Here is a 10,730-nt window from a genome sequence, read left to right as displayed (position 1 = left end):
AAGGCAGGAGAACATTTCTTCTTATTATTAATATCCAGTAAGAAAATTACTTCACACTTCTAATTTCTTCCAAATAATATATAAAATTTCAGTTCATACCTTACAAGAAAAACATTACCTCTCCGCTACAAAGACTGACAAGTTACGCTGTTCAGGGAAATAGCCTCTGAGAACCATAAGAAACACAAAATTACTATGTGGGCATAATGCTGAGTTTTAGTATGTCAAAGATGATGGTGCATACAGCAACAGCTGGGCTTCAACGGGACAAAATAAGGCCAATTCTAAATCAGGAGAATAAAAAGACCACGTTTTCTTGTGCTTAATTAAGTTCCAAGCCATGATTATGTATGAGTGGAGATATAACTCCGCTTATTCTTAACTTCGGCCTACTGGTTCATTTCCGTTTCTATTCCCATGCGGAACAAGCACCCCGGTACCCACTGGACAGACGAGTGTGTAAAACTCACAGCAGGCCCGAAGTGGCGGAGGAGGGGAAATTATTTTCTACCGTCGGAAGTTGAATCCCGGTTGCACAGACGGTGGCAGGGTTCACAATATACGAGTACATATACGTACAACTAAATTTCTATCCTTCATGACTGGGTAGAAAAAATTGTACTTTACGTGCACGAAGCATTAATCAGGGGATGATACTGAAGGTAAAATTCGGACTGGAATACTGGTTTTTCTAACAATTGTTGGCCGTTGGCGGTCAGTTACCGGCTTCCTACTGCAGCGGCTCGGGTTTGATCAGAGGTCATGTCTTTTGAGATTTGCGGTAAACAAAGTGACATTGGGGTAGGCTTTCTACGAGTACCCCGGTTTCCCCCCTGCCAATTCTCATTCCACCAAATGCTCCATACTCATCTATCATCCGAGGCTAGTAAAATAGGCCAATTAGTGGCCTACGCGCTAAGTGAACTCAGTCTCACCACACCCCATGGAGATTAGAAAATTGAACAGAGGCTTCTTCGTGGCTTTCTTTGGTATCTCAAGGTGATCGTCAGGATAGTACTGTCACCTCATTTACTTATCATTGGCATTAATATTCTATCATCGAATTTGGTGCTATTTAAATATGCAGGTGAAAAGATTACATGTTGTTTATACAAGCCAAGTAATCTATTCAAAACAGCAATGTTCGAAAAATATGGTACAGGCAACTAACCTCAGGTTGGAAAACTTGCATGAAAATTCTTTCTCCATTTGGTCCTTTCAGTTGATGCGGTATCTCAAATTCAATCATGACTGTCTCAACCTTACTCGGCCCAAGATTCCATACCTGTAAAATATAAAATTATGTACTAGATCTTCCAGATATATAATTTGGCACTAATATTAGATTTTCAAATATACATACGTATCATTGTGGACTAAATGGGGTACGGTTTGAGAGTTGATATAAAGGAATATAATATTTGTAATTATTTATAAAAATGTTCAAATTACCTCGAACGAGTGATTGAGCATCAGGTCTTCCCGGAATGATCTATTCTGAGCCACGTACACTATTTGGTCCTGGCTGGATAATCTGAAATAGGGAAACAGTTTGAGTCCCGGATGTACACCAGTTAGTTTTGCAGAGCTCAATGCATTTGCAAAACGTTGGGAATAAGTGACTAGACGTCTGTTCTCTTCGTTCTTACTCTCCATATCTCTCAGTCCTCATTTCACTGAGTTATGACAACATACTCTCAGACGAGCGAAATTATCGGTACTATTTTGGTGTATTTAGTCCATGCAAGAATTGTTGAGCCACAGAAACAGCCCTTGCTAAATATTACACGCACGCAACAATCGAACAACCGGATTATGCAATCCGTTTCTAGACGGTCTGTGCAGAGGGCTTATAGGAAAATTCAATTCAGAAGCTAGGAGCAGTTGAGAGTCCAGTCGGCACGGCGGCCACTGATTGGCCTATTGTACCTGCCCCGGGTTATTATGATGATGGAGAATTTGGTGGAATGAAGAATGGCAGGGGAAACCGAAGTACTCGGTGAAAACCCGCTCCACCGCCACTTTGTCCACCACAAATCCCACTTGACCAGACCCGGGATCGAACCCGGGCCGCCGCGGTGGGAAGCCAACGACTAACCGCTTGAGCTATGGCGCAACCCAGAAGAGCTTTTAGTTGAGTCCCAAGGTTCCACGGTGGTTCAACAAGAAATGGCAAGAAGATTTCATAGTGTTCTGAAGTGCTGGTTTCTGTGTTGAGATCCGTTGCCAGAACACGACCAGTGAAGATGAAGAATCCTAGTGCGTGTGCAACGTTGGACTGGAAAGAGTGTAGAATAGCGACAGCGCCGTAATTGAGTATGATTAAGAGAACTTGTAACTGAAGTGCCAGTTAATCCAATCATCCGATCTATAACCCGTCACTTTCGTCACGCGTACCCCTCCATACACATGACAGCATCAGAACGTTATAGGTCGACACATGGCTGCATGTCGTGAAGTGTCACAGGTTAATAAATTTAGTTTTACGATCTGATAATTTGGACAGGAGATTTTGTTTTAACAGCCGGCCTGTCTCGCCTTGCGTGATATTTCACATATACTAAAATTCTTTTGCCATTCCATGAACACCGACCTCAGACCGGTTCTTGGGTTCAAGCTCCTATAAGTCACCGATTTTAAAGTGCAACTACCAGCCACTTTAGTGGCTAAAAATGGAGTGACCGTATCTAAAACATCATCTAGTGCTGTTCCACTGGGTAAGTTATTGTAGGGGTAAAGTTCTACATGTGTGAACCTGGTTATAATCAATTGTATATTGTATATTGTGATATTGTATGGTTTCCCTTGGTTTCTCCTGAAGAATTATGGGAAAATATCTTGAAAGAAACCACGGTCTTCTCCATCCGAATTCTCAACTACTCATAATAGTACTTCTACTACGAACCGGATAATATATGCTTTCCGCAGACGAAAAAAAATAAATTAAGTATGTAATAACCAATAAGTCGAATTTTATTCCAATCTTGGTATTCTTTTACGCGCTGTACTTTACTTCCATACGGCAAATAAACTCTGCCGTGTATCTTCTTATGTTTTTATTACGTCTCTCATTCTAAATAATTCAAAATGTATAAAATTATGACCGCCTCTGTGATCTAGTGGTCACAGTCCCTGGCAACAGATCCAGAGGTCCGAGTTCGATTCCCGGCGTTACCAGATTTTCTGAGAAGTAGTGGGTATGGAACGGGGTCCGCCCAGGATCGTGAGGATAACTGAGGAGCTGTTTCAAGGATATGGCGGCTCCGGTCTAGAAAGTCGAGATTAACAGCCATGAGGATTTTATTGCTCTGACCACGCGACACCCACTATCCGCTAAAATTGGTACTAACTTCGCCGACAAGCGCCGGTCACTCGGTCGTTATAGTTCCCTTGCGGACTAAAACCACGGAGTAATTTGTTTTTGTTTGTATAATAGTATAGACTTGATTTACCTACTTTTGTATAGGTGCAATATTGAAAAACAACGATAGAGAGTATTTGAAAATAGTGTGCCGATGAGAATAGAGAGATATTAAACTATGAGGTTGATAAAATAATGGAAGAAAAGAGGGGCGGGTTATGAGGGAGATAAGAGACAAATATGGAATTTAGGAGATACAGGGAGAAGTAAGATAAAATTGTGCCTGTACGTAACTAATTAAGCACCAAGCCATGAAGGCGTACAGGGGAATGGATATATAGACCCACGTTTTCCTAACCTTGGCACTAGTTGGAAGTGAGTGGTCACCTTCTCGCCCCGGCCGCTTTACCCCCGGGGAAAGAGTCTCCCGTACCCATTGGATAGGAGGCTGCGTGGGCCCCAGAGCCGATTTGGACGGCGTGGAGAAGTGAAAATTCTTGACCTTACCGGGACTCGAACTCCAACTCCTCGTCCAGCCAGTAGCCAGTCACTATACCGACTGCGATATCCCGGGTCTTATAGAGAGAATTACAGTATTAAAAAGAAGTACCATTTGAGAATGTAGGCTGGATCAATGTGAATCAAGATAGGCTCCAGTGGGGAGCTCCTTTGGACACAGTAATAAACATCTAGTTTCCATAATGGGTGGGGGTGGGGGGGATTTCTTGACAAACTGGGCTTTTCAAGAAGAAGCATGGAGTTAGGTCATGACCGGAGCACAAGGTATATTTGGAGAGGTTGGGGAACAATTCAGGCGTTACTTAAAATGTCTGCTTGAAAACTGAGTTTCAATTTGGTGCAAAAATACTCACCCTGTTATCCTCATATCAGCCTTGAGTCCTACTGGCAACACCAATTCCTTGTAGTTGTCGTTGGCATTTACTTCATTCCCAACGCTTGTTGCATTCACTGCGAATGTGAGTTCCTTTGTGTCAATAGGCACATCCCGTGTGTTAATCAGCAAGTTGATGGTGTACTGTGAAGTAAATTTCCACATTATCCGTGAATTGCTAGCCTGGACATCGCTCTTTTGTCATTCAGTAAGAAGATACGTAAGTATTTATTGTTATACTTGAATTCTAAAAGCATTTTTAATTTATTTTCTATAATTTCAAAAGTTTTATAGAAACTATTTACACTGTTTCAGTGCCTTCCCATAACAATGTCTTGTGATACTTCGTCCATGCCTTTATGGAAATTAGAACTTATTCACTTGAATTACGACTGAAGAAAGAAACACAATTACATTTCTCTCCAAGGGGTTTCCAATGTCGCAGACTAGGATCTGTGTCTCGCTCGTATGCTTGTCTATCGAATCATGGCAGATGGGAGGAATTCGGACGAGAGGCGTGACCCTGGGGATGGCCATGGCGACGTGAGACAGGAAAGCTGGTTCTCCAATATTCAGAACCTCCACCTCCATCTGCAAGGTGGGCTGCTCCCCCAGAATAAATTCGTTCCTGTAATGTTGTCGTCACATATCAGGCGTTTCTTATCATCTATCTTTTTCGGACTGAAGGAAAACGATAACATGGAGATGAAGAAAATCATATACTGAATAGTTTGAAATTTTGAATTTATTAGTTCACATTTTAGGGCAAAAATTTGCAATCACAAAATTTCATATTTCCAAGAAAAACACCCATTTATATTTATATGTGGCGCCCAGGTTGGTGACTCTCAGAAGACCAGCGATAATTTTCTAGAATTTTGTCATTCTTTCTTTTTATTGCTAGTGGAGTGGGACTAAGTCCCTTTTACTGCGGCCACTTCTGGCCTATTGTACCCGCCCCAGATGATAGGTGAGGGTGATTGTGGAGCAATTGGTGGAATGAAAATTGGCAGGTAAACCGAAGTACTCGGAGAAAACCTGCCCCAGCGCCACTCTGACCACCACAAATTCCACTTGACCACACCCGAGATCGAACCCAAGTCGCCGCGGTGGAAAGCCAGCGACTAACCGCTTGAGCTATGGCGCGGCCCTGGAATTTTGTCTTAGAACGAACGTAAGCAACAGTAGGAAAAAAAAGTTTTTCGATATATTGATCATTAGACTTGGAAACGTTACACCATTAACATGAAAAGTTAAACAGTTCCGTCCAGTGTGACTGGTGAGGATTTTTCTTATTTCAATTATTTATGCCCTTACATGTTTCGGTCTTCAGAGACCATCAACAGATCATTCACAGATCACAACATGATCATTCACAGATCCACATGACTTCCTCTTTCCTTGCATGAAATATGGTAAATGTACTTACTTAATTCCAATAAATCTTGCATCAGCTATGAGATCAGGTTCGCAGATATCCCCTTTACACCCTGTCTCAAAAGCCACCCTCTTTGTAATATATGTAGGTTTGCTGGCGTCCACTACGGGACAAGTCATGCAGAACCCATCTGAAATTCATAGTCATGAATTAATCTTATGCTAAGATACACAGGTAGTATGAATCATTTATCTCAGGTAAGAAAATTGGACAAGTTTTAAATACAAGCTAAAGGATGCAACAAAAGACCTAATATAAACAAGAACTTCATGTTGAGTAATTATTTAATTTATGTCTGTAGTGATCACATTGCTACAAATTAAAACGTTACTACACTCCAAAAGAAACATACTTGTATATAACAACATCTGTAAGAGTGGGCCTAATGCTATGAAAGAATAGCCACAAAATTGACAGACATGTGAGGTTAATGTTTAGAACCTTTCTGATCTTTGTAATAATTTTCATGGTTTGCAGCTTATTTTGGCACATAAAATACAAGCTGATTTTCATGGGAATATAATCTATATAAGAAAAGCAAACGAAACCATTTCCCTGTTAATGTGAAACTGGTACCATCCTAAAGTAATGATTCTAACGGATTCAGAGAGAGAACTTACCACCACTACTGTCCGGCCTTCCTCTATTGTGTGGATCTGCGTTTGGATTGTTTGCGAGTTCGTATCTCATAATCACATCTATTGGTCTTGTTGGATCTTTAGCACTTGGCTAGTAAAAAGAAAATAGTTTAGTTTATTCCTTAGTTTCAGAAATAATTGAACTAGCTACATACAGTATATGCTAAGCGTACTGTAGTGTACAATGCACTTATCAAGCAATTAGTGGCATTACAAATGTTCCTTCTCAATGAACTGCAGAAGAAAATATACTTTACACCGCAAATACATAAACTTTCCATTTTGCAGCTGTTAAAAGAGGCAATGTCTTTTTTTTTATTGCTAGTGGGGTGGGACTAAGTTCCTTATACTGCGGCCACTTCTGGCCTATTGTACCAGCCCCAGATGATAGGTGAGGGTGATTGTGGAGCAATTGGTGGAATGAAGATTGGCAGGGGAAACCGAACTTCTCGGAGAAAACCTACCCCAGCGTCACTTTGTCCACCACAAATCCCACTTGACCAGACCCAGGATCGAACCCAGGCCGCCGCGGTGGGAAGCCAGCTTGTGCTATGGCGCGGCCCAATAGGAAATGTCTTAAGCATGAAGGTTACAGAGGCGAGAGGTCACTACATTATCTCTAAATATGTGCAGTCAAAGAATTCGAAACTTTGAAAATTCTCAGAATAAGTTATTCGTAAATTGAAGATGTTCTTGGAAATAAAGATGGTTTCAGTTTTTGCCTACACTTGAAGACACTAATTACATTTCAAATTAGACAGAGCACTGCTTAAACCAATGATAAAATGGTTATGAGACATGAACAATGAGTAACAAAAACAAAATTAAAATAGAAGCAGCAGAAAATGAGACCCTTATTTGGATATACATGATTAGTGGAAACTAAAGGTAGAATAGTAAAGTTACATCTCTACTTAATTAATTAAGCATCATTCCATGAAGGCGTGTGGTGGACTGGAGGTATAGCTCCATAATTTTTAACCTTGGCACTAGATACGCGAGTGGTCAGATTTACACCCCGGCCGCTTTATGCCCTGGGACAGAATTGACGGAGCCCACTGAATACGAGGCTGGGTTGGCCCCAGAACAGCTATGGACACTGAGAAGAGAAAAATCTCTTGCCCCTGGCGGGAATCGAACACCGGCTGCCCAGCCTGTAGCTCGTCGCTGTACCGACAACTGGGTTATACCGACTCACTTAGAAGAAAACAAACAAATAATAAATAACAAACAAATAAATTCTCAAAGAATTTTAATGCTTTATTTTTTAGATAAGATTTGTCGTACTCATAGTCCGAGTTTGAAGAATTATTAAAAGAAGGTCCGCAGAAGTATCAGTGAAGCAAAGCGAAAAGAAAAATGTGATTTTAACCAAAACAATGGCATTTACTTACCTTAATTTCAATCTGGAAGTCCTTACACTGAAGCTCTTCAGTACGTAATTTGACTTCATATGTGTATGTGTTAGTATTCTTGGACTCCCCAGAGACAAACTGGGCCCTGCCGTGTGCCAGATCCACAGACATCGTGACTCTGGCATCTAGTTACAACCAAGAAATATGAAATTCGTGCAACATTTATTAATCATTTGGTGACAGCTTCTTTTTTAATTTTGGTTATAATACTGAATATCATGTTCACAAAAAAACAGTGCCATTGGACCCAGCCCTGATGCAGCTGAAACCAAATGATGCCACATCTTATTTATCTAAGATCCATCTCCGAAGTGATTTCTTCCCTTGCGATATGCCGAACAAAATTTCGACTGCATAATTTACTTCGCCATGCATGCTACACAGAAACCATTCCAAACTTCTTAACTGTATTACCCTGACGATATTATAAAGGTAAAGCTCTCAATGTAACAGGACATGGAGGCCCATAGGGTTGTGAGACGTTGAGGGCCCCACATTGTCTAGAAAATCGGCTCAAAGATGGCGGTAATGTTGTCAGCCTTATGCGCCGGCCGCCCTTTACCCCCCAGGAAGATTCCTGGTACTCATTTCTGTTAGAGATTGAGTCGACCCCAGGGCCATAGTGCGGCTGGAAGGATTGGGCGAATCGAAAAATCCACCTCAACGGGACTCGAAACCGCGACCTTTCGGCTTGTAGCATAGTGCCTCAAACAACTACGCTACCGCGTGCCCCCCCGAAAGACATTATGTAAATAGTATTAATTACAAAATAGTTCATTTTTAAATTTCTCAAATCAAAAAGAATTTATAGCTATTTTAAAAAGTTGTATTTCGCTTCTCTGCATCCAACCATTCCCAAATTTTCGAGCAGATCTTTCTTTTTGTGACTTCTCGAACAAAATTTTGATCCATTGTTTTATTTTCCCCAGACGTGCCATACCCACAACCTGTCTCGTCCTTCTTTACCTGACCACGTTGACGATATATGCAGAATACAAGATACAAAGCAATTCATTTTGTGTCTCAAATTAAAACTCCCATGGCTATGCAAAAGAGCTTACAGCCTCTGAGATTCTTACGTGCACCATACATGCGCTTACCAACTGTACCAGGAACGTACGGTCCCGTGTAGGTGAGGCAGGCTGTGCTGGAGAAATTCGAAGTCTTCATGCTGATCCTAGTGGTGCTAGTAGCTAGAGTGGGTTGGAATGTGATGATGGGATGGCCTCGAAGCACGACAGCATGCCCAGACTCGAAAGCCCCTACTGCTATATCTGAAACAAGGCAGGCTGTTCATCACACACGTTATGAACCAGGAAGTGTGTGATATCCTGTCTAATTTGTGTTAGACAGGTACCGGATTCTAATCTTAGCCTAGGCACCAGCAACACTAACACCTGGAGAATTTTCCTGAGATCTCCAAGCGAATAGAAAATCTCCAAATAGGCCAAGATCGCTTAATAATTCTTCAAAACAAACGAGTAGCATTGTATAAGAGGCCACTGTCCTCATTCATGCAAAATAATCCCTGTGATTGAGCAGAAGTTTAAACAACTCAAGACTAAATAAAATTAATACATATAAATACGTTCTTAAGCGTACATACATATGTATATGGGAGCGTAAACACGTAAATAAATACGTACTAATATGCATACATAAGCAGAACAAGTTGGCTCAGTCGATAACGGTTATAACTTCTGTTCTGGAATTTCTTCCATACTTGAATTTCAGCCGGGACTCCTAATATACTAACGGGGAGGTTCGAGGTTTCCTCCCTTCCTCTAGGCGAAATCCGGGACAGTAAAATAGGCCACGATCACTTCCTGCCACATCCATTTCAATTCCTCGTTCAGTAATCACTGTACCATTCGACGCTACATAATCTGAGTATGAGCGCGTCGTTAAATAAATAAATAAGACCTGAATACATTTATTCACATAGATACGGAACAGTAAAGTTGTTGCTGTGCTTAATTAATTAAGCATCATGCCATGAAGAGGTATGGGGGAGTGGAAGTACAGGTCCACCATTCTTGGCCTCGGCTGTAGGTGGAGATGAGTGGTTAGATTCACGCCCCGGTCGCTTTAATCCCTAAGAAAGCGCCGCCAGTATCCATTGAATAGAAGGCTGCACGGACCCCAGAGCCGGTCTGAACAACGTGGAGAAGAGAAAAATCTCTTGACCTCGCCGGGAATAAAACCACGGCCGCCCAGAACGCAGCCCGTCGCTGTACCCACTGAGCTATGTCGGCTTCTAAATTCATTCATAAATAAATGTGTTGATACATAGAAATATAATTAGAGAGTTGCGCTGGACATGAGCGTCGAAAATCAGGTAAGCTGCTGCTACTTTTGTCCTGTTTCAACCGCAAACGCTATGAGTTCACAATTTTGAGCAAAACATCAAATTTAATGAAAATCCATTCAGCGATTCTCAAGTCGTTATATATACAAAAATGGACATATATAACATAGGTGGGAGCGGTGGGAGGGAGGAAGAAGCATAGAAACAAAAAAAAAAAAGGAGGAACATGAAAGAAATGAAGAAAGAATATTCGACCTTTTTAGTCTCAGAGCGTGGTTATGAGTGTGAATATACCGTTATAATGATTTCCATCAACATCTACACCGTTCGATAAGCTGATTCCAAACCCACTGAGTCTTGAATCGATGTTTTCTGCCAATATTTTCTGTACTGGATCAAACACAATTCCGGTTTTATCCCCATGATAGATGTACACAGCTCCCGCGCCCTCGAATGGGGCACCAACTGCGATATCTGAAACAACGAACAACAGAAATAAGCACAGTTCTTGTCCACATGTGCTTTCAGAAGGAAGCAACAAATAGCCATTTCTTTATTGCTAGTGGGGTGGGACTAAGTCCCTTGTACTGCGGCCACTTCTGGCCTATTGTACCAGCCCCAGATGATAGGTGAGGGTGATTGTGGAGCAATTGGTGGAATGAAGATTGGCACGGGAAA

General features: G+C 41.5%; 1 protein-coding gene across 1 annotated transcript in view; it reads right to left on the bottom strand.

The window, feature by feature from the left end:
• Positions 1-151: 151 nt before the first annotated feature.
• Positions 152-10,730, bottom strand: part of LOC111866623 (integrin alpha-PS3) — a 37,081-nt gene continuing 26,502 nt past the window's right edge. Inside the window, exons 11-20 of the mRNA XM_023855751.2 lie at positions 10,347-10,526; positions 8,845-9,018; positions 7,724-7,869; positions 6,312-6,420; positions 5,683-5,821; positions 4,668-4,881; positions 4,234-4,397; positions 1,453-1,534; positions 1,172-1,285; positions 152-166 (exon numbers count right to left, since the gene is read on the bottom strand). Coding sequence (XP_023711519.1) covers positions 152-166; positions 1,172-1,285; positions 1,453-1,534; positions 4,234-4,397; positions 4,668-4,881; positions 5,683-5,821; positions 6,312-6,420; positions 7,724-7,869; positions 8,845-9,018; positions 10,347-10,526 — 1,337 coding nt within the window. The remainder of the gene's footprint in view (positions 167-1,171; positions 1,286-1,452; positions 1,535-4,233; positions 4,398-4,667; positions 4,882-5,682; positions 5,822-6,311; positions 6,421-7,723; positions 7,870-8,844; positions 9,019-10,346; positions 10,527-10,730) is intronic.

The sequence above is a fragment of the Cryptotermes secundus genome, unplaced genomic scaffold (assembly GCF_002891405.2).
Source record: "Cryptotermes secundus unplaced genomic scaffold, Csec_1.0 scaffold967, whole genome shotgun sequence".
In the NCBI taxonomy this organism is placed as follows: Eukaryota; Metazoa; Arthropoda; class Insecta; order Blattodea; family Kalotermitidae; genus Cryptotermes; species Cryptotermes secundus.
Note: the sequence above shows the minus strand (reverse complement) of the source record. Positions and strands in the feature narration are given on the sequence as shown.